The 21,167-nt window shown below is 45.2% G+C and overlaps 1 protein-coding gene across 1 annotated transcript in view; it reads left to right on the forward strand.

The window, feature by feature from the left end:
• The window catches only part of CHRNB1 (cholinergic receptor nicotinic beta 1 subunit), a 35,828-nt gene extending 14,891 nt beyond the window's left edge, over positions 1-20,937 (forward strand). The window contains exons 2-11 of the mRNA XM_040419527.1: positions 11,447-11,586; positions 11,844-11,888; positions 12,171-12,280; positions 12,361-12,469; positions 12,621-12,768; positions 12,844-13,035; positions 13,391-13,614; positions 13,688-13,851; positions 15,307-15,454; positions 20,645-20,937. Of these exons, the coding sequence (XP_040275461.1) occupies positions 11,447-11,586; positions 11,844-11,888; positions 12,171-12,280; positions 12,361-12,469; positions 12,621-12,768; positions 12,844-13,035; positions 13,391-13,614; positions 13,688-13,851; positions 15,307-15,454; positions 20,645-20,785 (1,421 nt within the window). The 3' untranslated portion in view covers positions 20,786-20,937. The remainder of the gene's footprint in view (positions 1-11,446; positions 11,587-11,843; positions 11,889-12,170; positions 12,281-12,360; positions 12,470-12,620; positions 12,769-12,843; positions 13,036-13,390; positions 13,615-13,687; positions 13,852-15,306; positions 15,455-20,644) is intronic.
• The last annotated feature ends 230 nt before the right edge of the window (positions 20,938-21,167 follow it).

The raw sequence follows: 21,167 nt of genomic DNA on the forward strand, positions 1-21,167 counted from the left end.
GGGCAGTTGGTGACATGAAGGAGGAGGAATGCCTGGCAGGCAGTGGGGGTCTCGGGTGACAGCTGCAGAGGGTTTCTAAGTGACACAGCTAGACCCCCTGTCCTGTCTGTCACAGAGACATCCGGCAGCTGCGGGCAGAGACCGCCCTGAGCAGAAGAGAGGACATGGAGGAGATGTGGAGACTGCTCACCCTGATACTACTATCTACAACACTGCCTCAAGGTGAGGGGGAGACACCAGGCTGCAGGGTGGTTGTGGAGTGCAGGGGGCCCTGCCGTCGGGATCCCTCTGTTTTTCCGGTCATTTTTGGGCAATATGGCCGTTGTGTGCTTGTTTTTTGGTGGAGTGTTGTCGTTATGAGCAGTATTTTGGGGCACATGTGTTCACCCTGAGTCGGGCGCTATAAGGCGGTATTACTAGGGCTGGTTTCCATGCTGGCGGTTTCAGTTAAGTATTTTGTGTAGGTTTTTGTTCTCTAATATTGCCAGACGAGTCATTACCGCTGCGCTCCACACTGTGGCGCTATGCACCTTGCACTGCGGTGCACATGACGTTGTTCACTAAGACTTTCTGGAGGTTTCTGCTCTTTGCTATGTGAGTCCTTGTGTCGTATCTCACGGCCCATACCGCCTGGTACTGTACCTCCAGTCACAGAGCACCCCACTATCACCGGTGACGACTCTGCTCTTTCTTCTCCATCCGCCCAGACAATTATGACAACTCCTGATGGCTGCAGCGCAGACATCTGTGGCCCCTCACTGCTGCCATACCAACCAATCCCTTATTCCTGCCATCCTGCTGCTACCACCCATAGTACCCCCATATCTGTACCTATAGTGCCGCCTGGTGCCTCATATCTGTACCTACAGTGCCACCTGGTGTCTGCAAAACTGTACCTATAGTGCCGCCTGGTGCCCCCATATCTGTACCTACAGTGCCACCTAGTGCCTGCAAAACTGTACCTATTGTAACGCCTGGTTCCCCCAAAACTGTACCTACAGTGCCACCTAGTGCCTGCAAAACTGTACCTATTGTAACGCCTGGTGCCCCCATATCTGTACCTATAGTGCCGCCTGGTGCCCCCATATCTGTACCTACAGTGCCACCTGGTGTCTGCAAAACTGTACCTATAGTGCCGCCTGGTGCCCCCATATCTGTACCTACAGTGCCACCTAGTGCCTGCAAAACTGTACCTATTGTAACGCCTGGTTCCCCCAAAACTGTACCTACAGTGCCACCTGGTGCCCCCAAAACTGTTGCGCCATGTGCCCTCGTACCAATGCCACCATCTGCCCCAATAACTGTACCTACAGTGCCACCCCATGCCTCCATAACTATAATTACAGTGCCGCCTGGTGCCCCTGAATACTAGACAGCCAACTTCACCCATTGATAAAAAATTAAATAAATCCGGCCCTAGGAAGGAGTTGTTGGGGTGAAGGTTTCTCTGTGTGACTGTAATGATGATCGAGGTGCGGCCTGGAGCCTGGAGAAGAGGTGCGCTAGGAATGCAGGCATGCAGGTTCTGTATGGTATCCTGCGGCACATTTGCCTACAGATGTCACAGCCCGTAGACCCGGCACTCTCATTGGTTGTTCTAGCTGGTCTCATGCTGGATTGGTCATAAAGCTGGTGACCGGACAGCCAAGGAAGTGTAGGATGTCCTGCAGATATCACTGAGCTGTTAGTGTCCTCGTATCTCTACTAGGGGTGACCGACTGTCATATGTGATGGCTTCCCCGATCATCACACCAGCAGTTGTCAGCCCTGCCATGAGAAGAACACGTGGTGGCAGCTGGATGTCCTGCACATATCACTGAGCTGTTAGTGTCCCTCGTTTCGGTGACTGACTGTCCTATGCAATGGCTCCCCCAATCATCACACCAGGAGTTTGGGCAGTCAGGATTGAAGCGTTTACCGCAAGGCCTTCATACTCCAACCAGACCAGCATCAGATCCCAAACAGAACCTGGAATCATCACTAAAGACGATTAGTAGTCAATGGTCTGTCACTTAGAGGTACACTGCCGAAAAGTAGCCTCTGGTAGTCTTTGTATAGGGCAGCAGAGGACACAATTTTACGCCCTCTTGTTGCAAGACCCAGTGTCTAAACAGAACACACCTCTAAAATGATGGGCCAATCAATAAGCACCAGGAACCTAAAATAATTCAGACTCCAGATGAGATCAAAACTGTCCTTTCTCACACAGACTGCTCCCCATGGTTCTTCTTTTTTCACACAGACTGCTCCCCATGGTTCCTCCTTTCTCACACAGACTGCTCCCCATGGTTCCTCCTTTCTCACACAGACTGCTCCCCATGGTTCTTCCTTTCTCGCCCAGACTGCTCCCCATGGTTCCTCCTTTCTCCCACAGACTGCTCCCGATGATTCCTCCTTTCTCACACAGACTGCTCCCCATGGTTCCTCCTTTCTCACACAGACTGCTCCCCATGGTTCCTCCTTTCTCACACAAACTGCTCCCCATGTTTACTCCTTTCTCATACAGACTGTTCCCCATGTTTCCTCCTTTCTCATACAGACTGCTACCCATGGTTCCTCCTTTCTCGCCCAGACTGCTCCCCATGGTTCCTCCTTTCTCGCCCAGACTGCTCCCCATGGTTCCTCTTTTCTCACCCAGACTGCTCCCCATGGTTCCTCCTTTCTTGCCCAGACTGCTCCCCATGGTTCCTCCTTTCTCGCCCAGACTGCTCCCCATGGTTCCTCCTTTCTCCCACAGACTGCTCCCGATGATTCCTCCTTTCTCACACAGACTGCTCCCCATGGTTCCTCCTTTCTCATACAGACTGCTCCCCATGGTTCTTCCTTTCTCGCCCAGACTGCTCCCCATGGTTCCTCCTTTCTCCCACAGACTGCTCCCGATGATTCCTCCTTTCTCACACAGACTGCTCCCCATGGTTCCTCCTTTCTCACACAGACTGCTCCCCATGCTTCCTCCTTTCTCACACAGACTGCTCCCCATGTTTCCTCCTTTCTCATACAGACTGTTCCCCATGTTTCCAGTTTTTACAAAAGAAAAAGAAGGAGAAGGACCTCCACTAGAAAGAATGACTAATAAATCATTTGATGCATGTATCTTTACAGAGGAAGATGTTCTAAGTTTGCTGTCTAAGGTGAAGACAGATAAGTCACAGGGGCCTGATGAGATACACCCAAAATTATTAAAAGAGCTTAGTGGTGAGCTGGCAAAACCGTTAACAGATTTATTTAACCAATCATTAGTAACAGGAGTCGTCCCGAAAGATTGGAAATTGGCAAATGTCGTGCCCATTCACAAGAAAGGTAGTAGGGAGGAATCGAGCAACTATAGACCAGTGAGTCTGACATCAATAGTAGGCAAATTAATGGAAACCCTATTAAAGGATAGGATTGTGGAACATCTAAAATCCCATGGATTGCAAGATGAAAAACAACATGGGTTTACTTCAGGGAGATCATGTCAAACAAATCTTATAGATTTTTTGGACTGGGTGACTAAAATAATAGACGGTGGAGGTGCAGTAGACATCGCATATCTAGATTTTAGTAAGGCTTTTGACACTGTCCCACATAGAAGACTTATCAATAAACTGCAGTCATTGAGCATGGACTCCCATATTGTTGAGTGGATTAGGCAGTGGCTGAGTGACAGACAACAGAGGGTTGTAGTCAATGGAGAACATTCAAAACAAGGTAATGTTACCAGTGGGGTTCCACAGGGATCTGTACTGGGACCAATTTTGTTTAATATCTTCATAAGTGATATTGCAAAAGGCCTCGATGGTAAGGTTTGTCTTTTTGCTGATGACACAAAGATTTGTAACAGGGTTGATGTTCCTGGAGGGAAACGCCAAATGGAAAAGGATTTAGGAAAACTAGAAGAATGGTCAGAACTCTGGAAACTGAAACTTAATGTGGATAAGTGCAAGATAATGCACCTGGGGCGTAAAAACCCAAGGGCAGAATATAGAATATTTGACACAGTCCTGACCTCAGTATCTGAGGAAAGGGATTTAGGAGTAATTATTTCAGAAGACTTAAAGGTAGGAAGACAATGTAATAGAGCAGCACGAAATGCCAGCAGAATGCTTGGATGTATAGGGAGAGGTATAAGCAGTAGAAAGAGTGAAGTGCTTATGCCGCTGTACAGAACACTGGTGAGACCTCACTTGGAGTATTGTGCGCAGTACTGGAGGCCATATCTCCAGAAGGATATAGATACTCTAGAGAGAGTTCAGAGAAGAGCTACTAAACTAGTACATGGATTGAAGGATAAAACTTACCAGGAAAGGTTAAAGGACCTTAACATGTAGAGCTTGGAAGAAAGAAGAGACAGAGGGGATATGATAGAAACTGCTAAATACATAAAGGGAATCAACTCGGTAAAGGAGGAGAGCATATTTAAAAGAAGAAAAACTACCACAAGAGGACACAGTTTTAAATTAGAGGGGCAAAGGTTTAACAGTAATATCAGGAAGTATTACTTTACTGAGAGAGTAGTGGATGCATGGAATAGCCTTCCTGCAGAAGTGGTAGCTGCAAATACAGTGGAGGAGTTTAAGCATGCATGGGATAGGCATAAGGCTATACTTCATATAAGATAGGGCCAGGGACTATTCATAGGATTCAGATATATTGGGCAGACTAGATGAGCCAAATGGTTCTTATCTGCCGACACATTCTATGTTTCTATGTTTCCTCCTTTCTCATACAGACTGCTCCCCATGGTTCCTCCTTTCTCACACAGACTGCTCCCCATGGTTCCTCCTTTCTTGCCCAGACTGCTCCCCATGGTTCCTCCTTTCTCACACAGACTGCTCCCCATGGTTCCTCCTTTCTCGCCCAGACTGCTCCCCATGGTTCCTCCTTTCTCACACAGACTGCTCCCCATGGTTCCTCCTTTCTTGCCCAGACTGTTCCCCATGGTTCCTCCTTTCTCACACAGACTGTTCCCCATGGTTCCTCCTTTCTCACTTAGACTGCTCCCCATGGTTCCTCCTTTCTCACACAGACTGCTCCCCATGGTTCCTCCTTTCTTGCCCAGACTGCTCCCCATGGTTCCTCCTTTCTCACACAGACTGCTCCCCATGGTTCCTCCTTTCTCGCCCAGACTGCTCCCCATGGTTCCTCCTTTCTCACACAGACTGCTCCCCATGGTTCCTCCTTTCTTGCCCAGACTGTTCCCCATGGTTCCTCCTTTCTCACACAGACTGTTCCCCATGGTTCCTCCTTTCTCACTTAGACTGCTCCCCATGGTTCCTCCTTTCTCACACAGACTGCTCCCCATGGTTCCTCCTTTCTTGCCCAGACTGCTCCCCATGGTTCCTCCTTTCTCACACAGACTGCTCCCCATGGTTCCTCCTTTCTCACTTAGACTGCTCCCCATGGTTCCTCCTTTCTCACACAGACTGCTCCCCATGGTTCCTCCTTTCTCACACAGACTGCTCCCCATGGTTCCTCCTTTCTCACACAGACTGCTCCCCATGGTTCCTCCTTTCTCACACAGACTGCTCCCCATGGTTCCTCCTTTCTCACACAGACTGCTCCCCATGGTTCCTCCTTTCTCACACAGACTGCTCCCCATGGTTCCTCCTTTCTCATACAGACTGCTCCCCATGGTTCCTTCTTTCTCACCCAAACTGCTCCCCATGGTTCCTCCTTTCTCATACAGACTGCTCCCCATGGTTCCTCCTTTCTCACACATACTGCTCCCCATGGTTCCTCCTTTCTCATACAGACTGCTCCCCATGGTTCCTCCTTTCTCCCCCAAACTGCTCCCCATGGTTCCTCCTTTCTCGCCCAGACTGCTCCCTATGATTCCTCCTTTCTCACATAGACTGCTCCCCATGGTTCGTCCTTTCTTGCCCAGACTGCTCCCTGTCGAAAATCTTCTATATAAAAAGAATCTTCATATAAAAGAGAGGATAAAAAATAAAAAAAACATATAAAAATTATATGATCCTTCAGGCGGACATTGTGGCGAAAGCCACTTCGCCACGGTGTTTTGGAGGGGCCTGGTTGCCAGCCTCCTGCCCCAGGATTATGGCCCATACTAGCTTTGAAGGAGAAGACAGACCGGCCGCACAGCTTAAATCTTTGGAACTGTTTTGAGCAGGAAAGCCATGCTTGCGGCCGGCCAAATGTGACTTCCATGGAATTCGGGAACCCCTGCTCGGATCTGGGTGATTTTTGGATATGTTGTTCACCCAGATCAGAGCTATCCATGGATGTATACATTATGGGGATATGTGGGGTTTTGGGGTGTTTTCTGTGTTTGGGGGAAAAATGTGTGTTTTCTGTCTGGTAGTGATTAAGTTGGCCCATTACGTTTGGTAATTGTATTTTGTTGATTGCGTCTCAGACAATGCCAGTGTGTTAGTTAATTGCGTCACAGACAATGCTCATTGTATTTTGTGGATTGCGTTACAGACAGAGGGAAGGGGATTTTGTGTACAATTGCTGGGAAGGTTACAATACTGTAAATGCATGTGATTGGCTAAAATATAAACTGTCACAGTCTTTTACAAGGGCCCCAGGGGGAGTGTCCCTTGCTAGGAGACCTGCATAAAAGGCTGAAAAATAACCCATTAAAGTGTTCAGTGTCACGGGGTTCCGAAGGTGCACTCGGTCCCCCATTGCCCGCAGACCTGTTGCTTAGCTTTGGGAATGAGGATCTGTGTTTGACCTCATTCCCAGGGCAGCTTTACTAGCTGGGTGGCTCCCTGCTCCTAGTCTGCCTTGAGCGCCGAGCTGATCACTCGGTGCTCGACTGGTTGGTCTGTCGGTCATGTGACGCTGGCCACGTCACATGACCCTCACTCCCCACTCTAAATACAGGCAGCCTGCTGGCTACAGGTTGCCTGTTAATTTCTAGGTTCCTGGCTATTTGTTGGACTACTGAATACTTACCTGATCCTGTTCCTTGACCATCCTTTTGCCTGCTCCTCCTGTACTGCGCATCCGTCCTGGTATTGTGACCTCGGCTCCCACCTGACTACTCTCTTAGGACTCCTCTTGTACTTCTCTGCTCTCCTGGTATTTGACCCCGGCTTCTCCTGACCATTCTTTGCTTAATCCTTTGTACTGCGTAGCTTTCTTGGTTCTGACCCGGTCCGTTCATGTTTTGTATTTTGTCTTGTCTGTCTTCCCTGCACATATCCTAAGTTAGGGACTGTCGTCCAGTTGTCCCCTGTCATCAGGACTCGTGAGGCAAGTAGGCAGGGCCAGGGGTGAGGGTGGAGCGCAGTGGTCACTATCCTTCCCCCTGTGTGTGTGCGGACGTGACCGTTACATTCAGCTTGACCTCAAAACGAAGTGTCGTCTCGTTATTGGGGGAATTGGACTGTATGCTGATTGCCAGGAGTGTAAGCTGATTGTATGCTTTTCCTGTTCAGCTGTTTCCAGTGTTCGTGTATTTCCTGTTCCGGAGTTGAAGGATTCGTGTCGTTTTCAGTTCGGCAGACTGGTGCTTGCAGTAGCTGCCTGTGCATTGGAAAGGGGAATATCGCCTAAACGGTTTTTAACCTCTTGTGTGCAAAACGGTCCGTTACAGACATAATCGCCTCTAAGTTCTTTTTATCGAGTATCTTAATTTGTTTTGTGCAAGCAGTGAAACAAAGGGACAATTGTCTATGCAAAAATATATATATATAATTTATTATACACAATATAAACCAAGAATATAAAATCAATACAATTGCAAAGACAAACAATGAAGCTGTAAAATAATATCCAAAATATGCCACACGGTGGCGCTAACACACCCCTATCTCACCAGCACAGTACAACTTAAAGTTACTTATGACAAAATGCCAATGCTATACTTTTAACAAGCAGACCAATGATTCTTATACCAGGAGAAACATTGGGATCTTCTGTTTACCAAACAGGCTATAACAAAACACGGATTAATACAGGAAAAATGAATGGTATCCCTTGACTCTGTTTCTCTATGACCAATCAAAAATATATGATATTAATATGACAAAATATCCAGCTCGGCAATCAGACTACGGAATATAACTTCCCAAGAGTTTAATCCTCTTTTCATATAATGTCAGATCTTCCATTAACAATATGCATCTTTGCTAAGAGAATAATCAGCATTATGGAGGCGCCTAACACTATATAGTCCCACAGTATGGGAACTTTTGGCTATATACCGAGAGAAATATCTTATTAATATCACGAGCAATAAGCACAGTATACGTTACCGGGTCAAGGATAGACAGAGTTTGGATGTGACCAGCTCTCAAGAACTTTCCTAGTAGTCAAAATATAATCCAAGTTTCTTTTGGTACATCTTTCTTGTGGTCAGTTTCCTTTGTAAGTTTTTCTTTTTGGTGTGAGACCTGATGCTCTGCACACGAGTAATTATTCCTCACCTTATCTAAGAATCATCCCCTTCTGGATTAGGGATTTCCAATCAGGTAAGGTGGGTGTATCCATATGCTAATAACACAATGATGTCATATTAACCCTTGACATGGTATAAAAAAGAAATGGTAAAATAATATAATATTGTCCCTCTACCTCCAGATGGCACTGTTGTAACGTCAGACTTTTAAGTGAAAACTTAGATAACGTGGCTTTATTTTATATGAATACCCTTTAACCTTTCTCAACGTATATCAAAGAGGAGGGATACTTCTCTGACACTCTGAAGTAATCTTTCCAGACTTAGTGGTACCATCATGACTTTCCAAGACTCTTGAATTTATGGGTTTGATAAGAAATACAATGGGCCTTACACTTGCACCGTGGGTTTGTATATCTAACTGTCCAAGCTATTGAGTAACGACGCCTGGAATAACATTAGCTTTTCTGAGAAACTTCCATTAGTAGAAAACCTTAGTGCTTTCTATACCTTCTAAGACTATATCCACTCAGTGAGACACACACGGCATAAAGTATACCTTAATATTTGGTTATACTATATATCAATATTGCATATTATTCATGAATTATTGATATGTTCATACTAAAAAGCTAAATAAATGCACACATGAATGTACATAATACTTATGAATATATGAATAGACATCACACACCAGATGTGTCTTAAGGATATAAATTCTTATCTTGTCATGGCTTAGCCATGAAACAAACATTGTTCCTTTCAGACAGACATGTCTGCAGAAACCAGTATACTCCCTATAGATAAACCCATATCTTTTAGTAATAACTTTTAAAATATAATGTCCTTTGTATTCACTATAATTCTTATATAAACTGAACTTGCCATGAACTCATCTTCACCTCTTCAGCCACATAACAGAACTTTGGTTCAAGCTGATTTTACTTTGAAAGGCAATGAGCATTCATTTTGGCTATAATATTATTAGATAATACTGTACACTATACACTCCTTTCTCACACAGACTGCTCCCCATGGTTCCTCCTTTCTCACACAGACTGCTCCCCATGGTTCCTCCTTTCTCACACAGACTGCTCCCCATGGTTCCTCCTTTCTCGCCCAGACTGCTCCCCATGGTTCCTCCTTTCTCACACAGACTGCTCCCCATGGTTCCTCCTTTCTCACACAGACTGCTCCTAATGATTCCTCCTTTCTCACATAGACTGCTCACCATGATTCCTCCTTTCTCTGACAGATCCTGTTATCGGTCTGACAGACTGCTCCCCATGGTTCCTCCTTTCTCGCCCAGACTGCTCCCCATGGTTCCTCCTTTCTCGCCCAGACTGCTCCCCATGGTTCCTCCTTTCTCACACAGACTGCTCCCGATGATTCCTCCTTTCTCACACAGACTGCTCCCCATGGTTACTCCTTTCTTGCCCAGACTGCTCCCCATGGTTCCTCCTTTCTTGCCCAGACTTCTCCCCATGGTTCCTCCTTTCTTGCCCAGACTGCTCCCCATGGTTCCTCCTTTCTCACACAGACTGCTCCCAATGATTCCTCCTTTCTCACACAGACTGCTCCCCATGATTCCTCCTTTCTCTGACAGATCCTGTTATTTGTCTGACAGACTGCTCCCCATGGTTCCTCCTTTCTCGCCCAGACTGCTCCCCATGGTTCCTCCTTTCCCGCCCAGACTGCTCCCCATGGTTCCTCCTTTCTCGCCCTTATGCTCCCCATGGTTCCTCCTTTCTTGCCCAGACTGCTCCCCATGGTTCCTCCTTTCTCACACAGACTGCTCCCCATGGTTCCTCCTTTCTCACACAGACTGCTCCCCATGGTTCCTCCTTTCTCACACAGACTGCTCCCCATGGTTCCTCCTTTCTGACACAGACTGCTCCCCATGGTTCCTCCTTTCTCATACAGACTGCTCCCAATGATTCCTCCTTTCTCACACAGACTGCTCCCCATGATTCCTCCTTTCTCTGACAGATCCTGTTATTTGTCTGACAGACTGCTCCCCATGGTTCCTCCTTTCTCGCCCAGACTGCTCCCTATGGTTCCTCCTTTCCCGCCCAGACTGCTCCCCATGGTTCCTCCTTTCTCGCCCAGACTGCTCCCCATGGTTCCTCCTTTCTCGCCCTTACTGCTCCCCATGGTTCCTCCTTTCTTGCCCAGACTGCTCCCCATGGTTCCTCCTTTCTCACACAGACTGCTCCCCATGGTTCCTCCTTTCTCACACAGACTGCTCCCCATGGTTCCTCCTTTCTCACACAGACTGCTCCCCATGGTTCCTCCTTTCTCACACAGACTGCTCCCCATGGTTCCTCCTTTCTGACACAGACTGCTCCCCATGGTTCCTCCTTTCTGACACAGACTGCTCCCCATGGTTCCTCCTTTCTCATACAGACTGCTCCCCATGCTTCCTCCTTTCTCACACAGACTGCTCCTCATGGTTCCTCCTGTCTCACACAGACTGCTCCCCATGGTTCCTCCTTTCTCACACATACTGCTCCCAATGATTCCTCATTTCTCACACAGACTGCTCCCCATGATTCCTCCTTTCTCTGAAAGATCCTGTTATCGGTCTGACAGACTGCTACCTATGTCCCTCTACTTTTTTACAGACTCCCCATGGCTCCGTTTAATACCAAACATGATTCTGTGAAAACCATGATAAATCCATAAATTTGCCCCAAAACCACACTGTGCAAAATTCTGCGGTTCCCTAAATCTGCTGGATGAGTGGGACCAGGAGCCAGAGTACTAATGATAATCCAGCCTTGAGCCCATGATATAGTTTGTCCTACCCATTGGTTGGTGAAGGTTGCTGGTCACACCGGCAGGATGAATTTCTTAAAAATGGGAGGCCTAACTTCTTGGTAGAAGGGCCCATTAGTTGAGTCACCAGCTCCCTAGGAGCCAGTCTGAGCCTGCAAGAAGGGGGCCAGGACTGACCATACAATCCCCGTACAGTATAAGGCACAATAGAACACTACAACCCCTAACATTACCCGACCTCAGGACGTGGCCTTAATACTGTTGCCCCCATGGATATTTTATGACCTGATCATGTGACACATTTATTATTGACAGGGGTCGAAGCTGATAACAGCGAGGGCTCTCTGAGGGACAAATTGTTTGAAGATTACAATGTTCATGTCCGACCAATAAGGACTCCTCAGGAGAAGGTGACGGTCCAAGTGGGGATGGTCCTCTCCCAACTCATCAGCCTGGTAAGTCAGAGGATGTATACACCCAGTATCACCCCATTAAGAGCTGCCACAAGAGGGCGCCAGCTATCCTAGTACAACAGGTCCATTGTACTGGGCCATAGCCTGTCTGCTCTTCCTCACATATGTCTCCAGCATTGGTCTTTGTAGTAGGATGGCCTCCACACACCATGCTTGGCCTCCAGGGTCAATCCAGGTCTCAGAGCATCCTTGAGATCCATGAAAAGTTGCTAGACTAATGTTTCCTTTGTTTCCTGTAGAATGAGAAGGATGAAGAGCTTACAACTAAGGGCTTCATGAATCTGGTATGTCATGGTCTGCAGGGAGAGGGGGAGTCTGTTAAACACATTTATAGGTCCTGCACCCTCCTGGCATTGAACTGACCAGACCATAAACCTGTATATAGGGTTATGTTACTTGTCTGGGACACTGTGTGTCATACTATATTGCCAAAAGAATTGTGGCCCTTGGCACAATGAGAGGTAACCCAGGAAACCTCCTGAACTACTATGGGGGACCTGAGGTCACCACGCTGCTTCTCTACAATATTGGAACTGCATTGTGATCCGATCTTCTGCTTTGTCCAGGCCTGGAATGATCGTCGATTGACCTGGAACCCCAAACAATATAATGGCATTGAGACCCTTCGAATCCCCTCTGAAAAGGTGTGGAAGCCAGACATAGTCCTCATGAACAAGTGAGTAGGTGGGAGATGTGGTGACGAGCCACCACAGCTCCCAGACCCCCTCATTTCCTCTTCCTTCTCTAATTTGGCAGCAATGACGGTGAGTTTGACGTTGCGTTAGAGGTGGAAGTCCTGGTTAATTGGCAAGGGAATGTGACGTGGCACCCGCCATCCTTGTATCACAGCAGCTGCAGCATTGAGGTGAGAACACCTAGTCAAAATGTCTTCCATATGGTCACTGTGTACACTACTGGTCCAGTGAATCAGGGCGACTGGACATCCATAATCTCCCATCACAGGTCTGTTTGTCTCTGGTCACTGATCTTCTCGATGGGTTCACCTCTCTGTTCAGGTTCTGTACTTTCCTTTCGACTGGCAGAACTGCAGCATGGTGTTCAGATCTCAGACCTACGGAGCAGAAGAGATCACACTGCAGCATCCCCGAGACTCCCAAGGAAGGGAGATAACTCAAGTGGTAATCTTTCCGAACACCTTCACGGGTGAGGATGGCTTCTTTGTGAGCTTGGACTCAGTAGATCCATAAACTGTGTCTAACATGACTCTTACACTTGCAGAGAATGGTCAGTGGGAGATAAACCATCGATCTTCTCGTAAGAACACGCTACTCACAGACCCAACGTATGAAGACATAACGTTTTACTTGGTGATTCGCCGGAAACCCATGTTCTATATCGTTAACATCATCATCCCTTGTGTCCTCATCACCATCCTGGCCATCTTTGTGTTTTATCTACCCCCGGATGCAGGTAATAAAGCTTGACATTTCACCCTCCACCATCATATGCGAGGGCGTCATAGGATTGGGCTGTTAAGGTTGAGTTTAGTTGTCGATAACTTTTAGAGATGAGCAGAAGACCCCCCTCCGGTATACAGATTTCTAATAACATTAGGAAGAACATTTTACGATGCTGATCTCCACATTCATGTTTTTCCATCTGTGACATGGGTGGTGTGCACCGTCATGTATGAAGCAGACGTACACAGAAACACCCCCCAAGACAATTTTCTACCTTTTTTCAAGTCCACTGTTCCTCCTGTCCACCATGTTAACACTTTGGTGGTCTGAACACTGGTCAGTCTTCCTGCGTTCCCTCCCACCAGGTGAGAAGATGACCCTTTCCATCTTCGCCCTCCTCACCCTCACTGTCTTCTTGCTGCTTCTGGCTGATAAAGTCCCGGAGACCTCGCTGGAGGTACCCATCATTGTCAACTACCTGATGTTTACCATGATCCTTGTCACCTTCTCCGTCATCCTGAGTGTGGTCGTCCTGAATCTGCATCACCGCTCACCAAACACGCACCATATGCCCCAGTGGGTGCGGCAGGTACCGTACGTTACATACGTCTTACCGTCCTGTCTCTTGTTCCCTGTCCTTATTGTCGTCCTCATGTCTATAGATCTTTATCCTTCTTCTGCCCCGATACCTTGGGATCAGCCGCCCTAAACCTGAACCTCCTATAACCACCCCTCCACCATCACGTACAGTACCAGCTCCGCGACACGCTGACGAGTACTTCATACGCAGACCGGAAAATGACTTCATCTTCCCCAAACAGGAACGGTAGGTGGTGACCATTCACAGCCCAAGTGGTGAACACGACCACAATCTACAGAAAATGTCCTCTCCATGCAGGCCGACTGTGACATCATAATTATCAGTGATATCATAAGGAAGGGGCGGGGCTGACAACTCCTCAGACATGATATGCAGGCACGTTGTCAGCAGTAATAGATGTTCCTGTAGTATAAGGTGTGGATCTCATGTCTGATCACGTGTCATTATATCAGTGATGTCATCAGCAGGGGGCGGGGCTGTGACTACCTCTCAGACATGATATACAGGCAGGTTGTCAGCAGTAATAGATGTTCCTGTAGTATAAGGTGTGTGATCTCATGTCTGATCACATGTCATTATATCAGTGATGTCATCAGCAGGGGGCGGGGCTGTGACAACCTCTCAGACAGGATATACAGGCAGGTTGTCAGCAGTAATAGATGTTCCTGTAGTATAAGGTGTGTGATCTCATGTCTGATCACATGTCATTATATCAGTGATGTCATCAGCAGGGGGCGGGGCTGTGACTACCTCTCAGACAGGATATACAGGCAGGTTGTCAGCAGTAATAGATGTTCCTGTAGTATAAGGTGTGTGATCTCATGTCTGATCACATGTCATTATATCAGTGATGTCATCAGCAGGGGGCGGGGCTGTGACTACCTCTCAGACAGGATATACAGGCAGGTTGTCAGCAGTAATAGATGTTCCTGTAGTATAAGGTGTGTGATCTCATGTCTGATCACACGTCATTATATCAGTGATGTCATCAGCAGGGGGCGGGGCTGTGACTACCTCTCAGACAGGATATACAGGCAGGTTGTCAGCAGTAATAGATGTTCCTGTAGTATAAGGTGTGTGATCTCATGTCTGATCACATGTCATTATATCAGTGATGTCATCAGCAGGGGGCGGGGCTGTGACTACCTCTCAGACAGGATATACAGGCAGGTTGTCAGCAGTATTAGATGTTCCTGTAGTATAAGGTGTGTGATCTCATGTCTGATCACATGTCATTATATCAGTGATGTCATCAGCAGGGGGCGGGGCTGTGACTACCTCTCAGACAGGATATACAGGCAGGTTGTCAGCAGTAATAGATGTTCCTGTAGTATAAGGTGTGTGATCTCATGTCTGATCACATGTCATTATATCAGTGATGTCATCAGCAGGAGGCGGGGCTGTGACTACCTCTCAGACAGGATATACAGGCAGGTTGTCAGCAGTAATAGATGTTCCTGTAGTATAAGGTGTGTGATCTCATGTCTGATCACATGTCATTATATCAGTGATGTCATTATCAGGGGCGGGGCTGTGACTACCTCTCAGACATAATGTAGAGGCAGGTTGTCAGCAGTAATTAATGAATACAGTAGACCGATATCTACATATGGCAGTCTGCAGTGTGGATGTATAGACGGTGCTGATTTCTGGAGTGCCCTCCTTGTTCTTCCCGCTCAGGTACCAGGCCGAGTCTTTCTCCAGAGACATGAAGTGGTTCCTGGATGGTCCCAGTCTGGGTCTCACCCTCCCTCCAGATCTACAGTCTGCGGTCAGTGCCATCAGATATCTCGCCCAACAGCTACAGGAGCAGGAAGACTATGACACTGTGAGTACTGCTCTGTTAGAAAGGTATTAATAATATTATAGTCCTGAAAAGCTCTGTCAGGAGAGTATTAATAGTATTATAGTCCTGTAAAGCTCTGTCAGGAGAGTATTAATAGTATTATACTACTGTAAAGCTCTGTCAGGAGAGTATTAATAGTATTATAGTCCTGTAAAGCTCTGTCAGGAGAGTATTAATAGTAGTATAGTCCTGTAGAGCTCTGTCAGGAGAGTATTAATAGTATTATACTACTGTAAAGCTCTGTCAGGAGAGTAATAATAGTATTATAGTCCTGTACAGCTATGTCAGGAGAGTATTAATAGTAGTATAGTCCTGTAGAGCTCTGTCAGGAGAGTGTTATTAGTATTGTACTACTGTAAAGCTCTGTCAGGAAAGTATTAATAGTATTACAGTCCTGAAAAGCTCTGTCAGGAGTGTATTAATAGTAGTAAAGTCCTGAAAAGCTCTGTCAGGAGAGTATTAATAGTATTATAGTCCTGTAAAGCTCTGACAGGAGAGTATTAATAGTAGTATAGTCCTGAAAAGCTCTGTCAGGAGAGTATTAATAGTATTATAGTCCTGTAGAGCTCTGTCAGGATAGAGTGTTAATAGTAGTATAGTCCTGTAGAGCTCTGCCAGAAGAGTATTAATAATATTATGCTCCCGTAGAGCTCTGTCAAGAGAGTATTAATAGCATTATAGTCCTGTAGAGCTCTGTCAGGAGAGTATTAATAGTATTATACTTTTGTAGAGCTCTGAAAGAAGAGTATTAATAATATTATACTCCTGTAGAGCTCTGTCAGGATAGTATTAATAGTATTATAGTCCTGTAGAGCTCTGTCAGGAGAGTGTTAATAGTAGTATAGTCCTGTAGAGCTCTGTCAGGAGAGTGTTAATAGTATTGTACTACTGTAAACCTCTGTCAGGAGAGTGTTAATAGTATTATAGTCCTGTAGAGCTCTGTCAAGAGAGTATTAATAGTATTGTACTACTGTAAAGCTCTGTCAGGAGAGTATTAATAGTATTATAGTCCTGCAGAGCTCTGTCAGGAGAGTGTTAATAGTATTGTACTACTGTAAAGCTCTGTCAGGAAAGTATTAGTATTAATAGAATTATAGTCCGGAAGAGCTCTGCCAAGAGAGTATTAATAGTATTATAGTCCGGAAGAGCTCTGTCAGGAGAGTATTAATAGAATTATAGTCCTGAAGAGCTCTACCAAGAGAGTATTAATAGTATTATAGTCTTGCAGAGCTCTGTCAGAATAGTATTAAAAATATTATACTACCGTAGAGCTCTGTCAGGAGAGTATTAATAGTATTATAGTCCTGTAGAGCTCTGTCAGGAGAGTATTAATAGTATTATAGTCCTTTAGCGCTCTGTCAGAAGAGCATTAATAGCATTATAGTCCTGTAGAGCTCTGTCAGGAGAGTATTAATAGTATTATACTTTTGTAGAGCTCTGTCAGAAGAGTATTAATAATATTATAATCCTGTAGAGCTCTGTCAGGAGAGCATTAATAGTATTATACTCCTGTAGAGGTCTGTCAGAATAGTATTAATAGTATTATATTCCTGTAGAGCTCTGTCAGGAAAGTATTAATAGTATTATACTCCTGTAGAGCTCTGTCAAGAGAGTATTAATAGTATTATACTCCTGTAGAGCTCTGCCAATTGAGTATTAATAGTATTATACTCCCGTAGAGCTCTGTCAAGAGAGTATTAATAGTAATATACTCCTGTAGAGCTCTGTCAGGGGAGTATTGCTAATATTATACTCCTGTAGGGCTCTGTCAGGAAAGTATTAATAGCATTATAGTCTTGTAGAGCTCTGTCAGGAGAGTATTAATAGTATTATACTCCTGTAGATCTCTGTCAGAAGAGAATTAATAGTATTGTACTCCTGTAGAGCTCTGTCAGGAGAGTATTAATAGTATTATAGTCCTGTAGAGCTCTGTCAGGATAGAGTGTTAATAGTAGTATAGTCCTGTAGAGCTCTGTCAGAAGAGTATTAATAATATTATGCTCCTGTAGAGCTCTGTCAAGAGAGTATTAATAGCATTATAGTCCTGTAGAGCTCTGCCAGGAGAGTATTAATAGTATTATACTTTTGTAGAGCTCTGAAAGAAGAGTATTAATAATATTATACTCCTGTAGAGCTCTGTCAGGATAGTATTAATAGTATTATAGTCCTGTAGAGCTCTGTCAGGAGAGTGTTAATAGTAGTATAGTCCTGTAGAGCTCTGTCAGGAGAGTATTAATAGTATTATACTTTTGTAGAGCTCTGTCAGAAGAGTATTAATAATATTATAATCCTGTAGAGCTCTGTCAGGAGAGCATTAATAGTATTATACTCCTGTAGAGGTCTGTCAGAATAGTATTAATAGTATTATATTCCTGTAGAGCTCTGTCAGGAAAGTATTAATAGTATTATACTCCTGTAGAGGTCTGTCAGAATAGTATTAATAGTATTATATTCCTGTAGAGCTCTGTCAGGAAAGTATTAATAGTATTATACTCCTGTAGAGCTCTGTCAAGAGAGTATTAATAGTATTATACTCCTGTAGAGCTCTGCCAATTGAGTATTAATAGTATTATACTCCCGTAGAGCTCTGTCAAGAGAGTATTAATAGTATTATACTCCTGTAGAGCTCTGTCAGGGGAGTATTGCTAATATTATACTCCTGTAGGGCTCTGTCAGGAAAGTATTAATAGCATTATAGTCTTGTAGAGCTCTGTCAGGAGAGTATTAATAGTATTATACTCCTGTAGATCTCTGTCAGGAGAGAATTAATAGTATTGTACTCCTGTAGAGCTCTGTCAGGAGAGTATTAATAGTATTATAGTCCTGTAGAGCTCTGTCAGGATAGAGTGTTAATAGTAGTATAGTCCTGTAGAGCTCTGTCAGAAGAGTATTAATAATATTATGCTCCTGTAGAGCTCTGTCAAGAGAGTATTAATAGCATTATAGTCCTGTAGAGCTCTGTCAGGAGAGTATTAATAGTATTATACTTTTGTAGAGCTCTGAAAGAAGAGTATTAATAATATTATACTCCTGTAGAGCTCTGTCAGGATAGTATTAATAGTATTATAGTCCTGTAGAGCTCTGTCAGGAGAGTGTTAATAGTAGTATAGTCCATTAGAGCTCTGTCAGGAGAGTGTTAATAGTATTATAGTCCTGAAGAGCTCTACCAAGAGAGTATTAATAGTATTATAGTCTTGCAGAGCTCTGTCAGAAAAGTATTAAAAAAATATTATACTACCGTAGAGCTCTGTCAGGAGAGTATTAATAGTATTATAGTCCTGTAGAGCTCTGTCAGGAGAGTATTAATAGTATTATAGTCCTTTAGCGCTCTGTCAGAAGAGCATTAATAGCATTATAGTCCTGTAGAGCTCTGTCAGGAGAGTATTAATAGTATTATACTTTTGTAGAGCTCTGTCAGAAGAGTATTAATAATATTAAAATCCTGTAGAGCTCTGTCAGGAGAGTATTAATAGTATTATACTCCTGTAGAGGTCTGTCAGAATAGTATTAATAGTATTATATTTCTGTAGAGCTCTGTCAGGAAAGTATTAATAGTATTATACTCCTGTAGAGCTCTGTCAAGAGAGTATTAATAGTATTATACTCCTGTAGAGCTCTGCCAATTGAGTATTAATAGTATTATACTCCCGTAGAGCTCTGTCAAGAGAGTATTAATAGTATTATACTCCTGTAGAGCTCTGTCAGGGGAGTATTGCTAATATTATACTCCTGTAGGGCTCTGTCAGGAAAGTATTAATAGCATTATAGTCTTGTAGAGCTCTGTCAGGAGAGTATTAATAGTATTATACTCCTGTAGATCTCTGTCAGGAGAGAATTAATAGTATTGTACTCCTGTAGAGCTCTGTCAGGAGAGTATTAATAGTATTATGTGGGGGGTTGAGTCCGCACAACCCGTATTTAGGTGCATATCACTATGGCGAAATACATATACAAACGGAAAATGCAAATGTGATCGCAGACTACATCCAGCACTCTGCCCTGCCTCCATGCTGGATGAGATATTGGTGGACATTTTGGCCAAAGCGTAATAAGCCACTCACCACGTCAAGGTCGCCTCTATGGAGTGGTCCCTAACACTTGTTCCTACCTGTTTATGGGCCATGACAGCCACACAAAGTCCAGGGAATGCAGGTCAGCGTTCACGCCAAACACACTCTGCTTTTAACCCCGTCCGGTGCCATTACAGCTTTCATCGGATCCAGGGATGCAAGTACCAACATGCACGCTGAGCCCACCGCTGGCACCGGACGGGGTTAAAAGCAGAGTGTGCTTGGCGTGCATGCTGTACCTGCATTCCCTGGACTTTGTGTGGCTGTCATGGCCCATAAACAGGTAGGAAATAGTGTTAGGGACCACTCAAATGAGACGACCTTGATGCGGTGAGTGGCTTATTACGCTTTGGCCAAAATGTCCACCAATGTCTCATCCAGCATGAAGGCAGGGCAGAATGCTGGATGTAGAGTGCTATCGCATTTGCATTTTCCGTTTGTATATGTATTTCGCCATAGTGATGTGCACCTGCATACAGGGTTGTGCTGACTCAATCACCCACATTTTTTCTTTGTAGTTTATATTGGAGGCGTGGCGATCTCCATGCAGCCATGCACACCTGACCAGTCAATCTGTCCTGGAGGCTGGTTTTAAAGTCAGTATAAAACTGAGTCTGCTTATATAGCACCTACCAGTAGCCATTTGGCTCCAGGAGAAGTATATGGTGGGCTCAGCATGCATGTTGGTACTTGCATCCCTGGATCCGATGAAATCTGTAATGGCACCGGACGGGGTTAAAAGCAGAGTGTGCCTGGCGTGCATGCTGCACCTGCATTCCCTGGACTTTGTGTGGCTATCATGGCCCATGAACAGGTGGGAACTAGTGTTAGGGACCACTCCATAGAGGCGACCTTGACGCGGTAAGTGGCTTATTACGCTTTGGCCAAAATGTACACTAATGTCTCATCCAGCATGGAGACAGGGCAGAGTGCTGGATGTAGAGTGCTATCACATTTGTATTTTCCATTAATAGTATTATACTCCCATAGAGCTCTGTCAGGAGAGTATTAATAGTATTATACTCCTGTAGAGCTCTGTCAGGAGAGTATTAATTAGTAAGATGATAATTACCAGCTAATAATGCTCTCTTCTCCCCGGCAGCTGAAGGAGGACTGGCAGTACGTGGCTATGGTGGTCGACCGCATGTTCCTCTGGACCTTCATCATCTTCACCAGTCTGGGTACCCTGACCATCTTCCTGAATGCCAGCTTTAATCGCCCGCCAGAAGTGCCGTTTCCCTGACTCCCGTTACCACGATCACACCCTAATGCTGGGCTCACACTCACCCACGTCTCATCCATCTCCTCTGTGCTGTGAATCTCCGTCTTCTGAACGTCGCCACATACGTCCAGTCTGATCCTGATGATTTAATAAAAAAAAGTTATTGTTTTTCAGCTCTTGTGATGTCACTGATTGACCTATAATACCCACAACGTCACCCCATGATAGCGACATACTGACCTCATCAGCCACGGGGCTATGGCAAACAGTGCTAAGAGGATTGCAGTATTACAGGACGCCTTGTCTAACACACAAAACCTTCCATAGACCTCGTTATATTCCTCATTACTATGGAGAGTAACGTGTGATGTCACCTCGTTATATTCCTCATTACTATGCAGAG

The sequence above is a fragment of the Bufo bufo genome, chromosome 1 (assembly GCF_905171765.1).
Source record: "Bufo bufo chromosome 1, aBufBuf1.1, whole genome shotgun sequence".
NCBI lineage: Eukaryota > Metazoa > Chordata > Amphibia > Anura > Bufonidae > Bufo > Bufo bufo.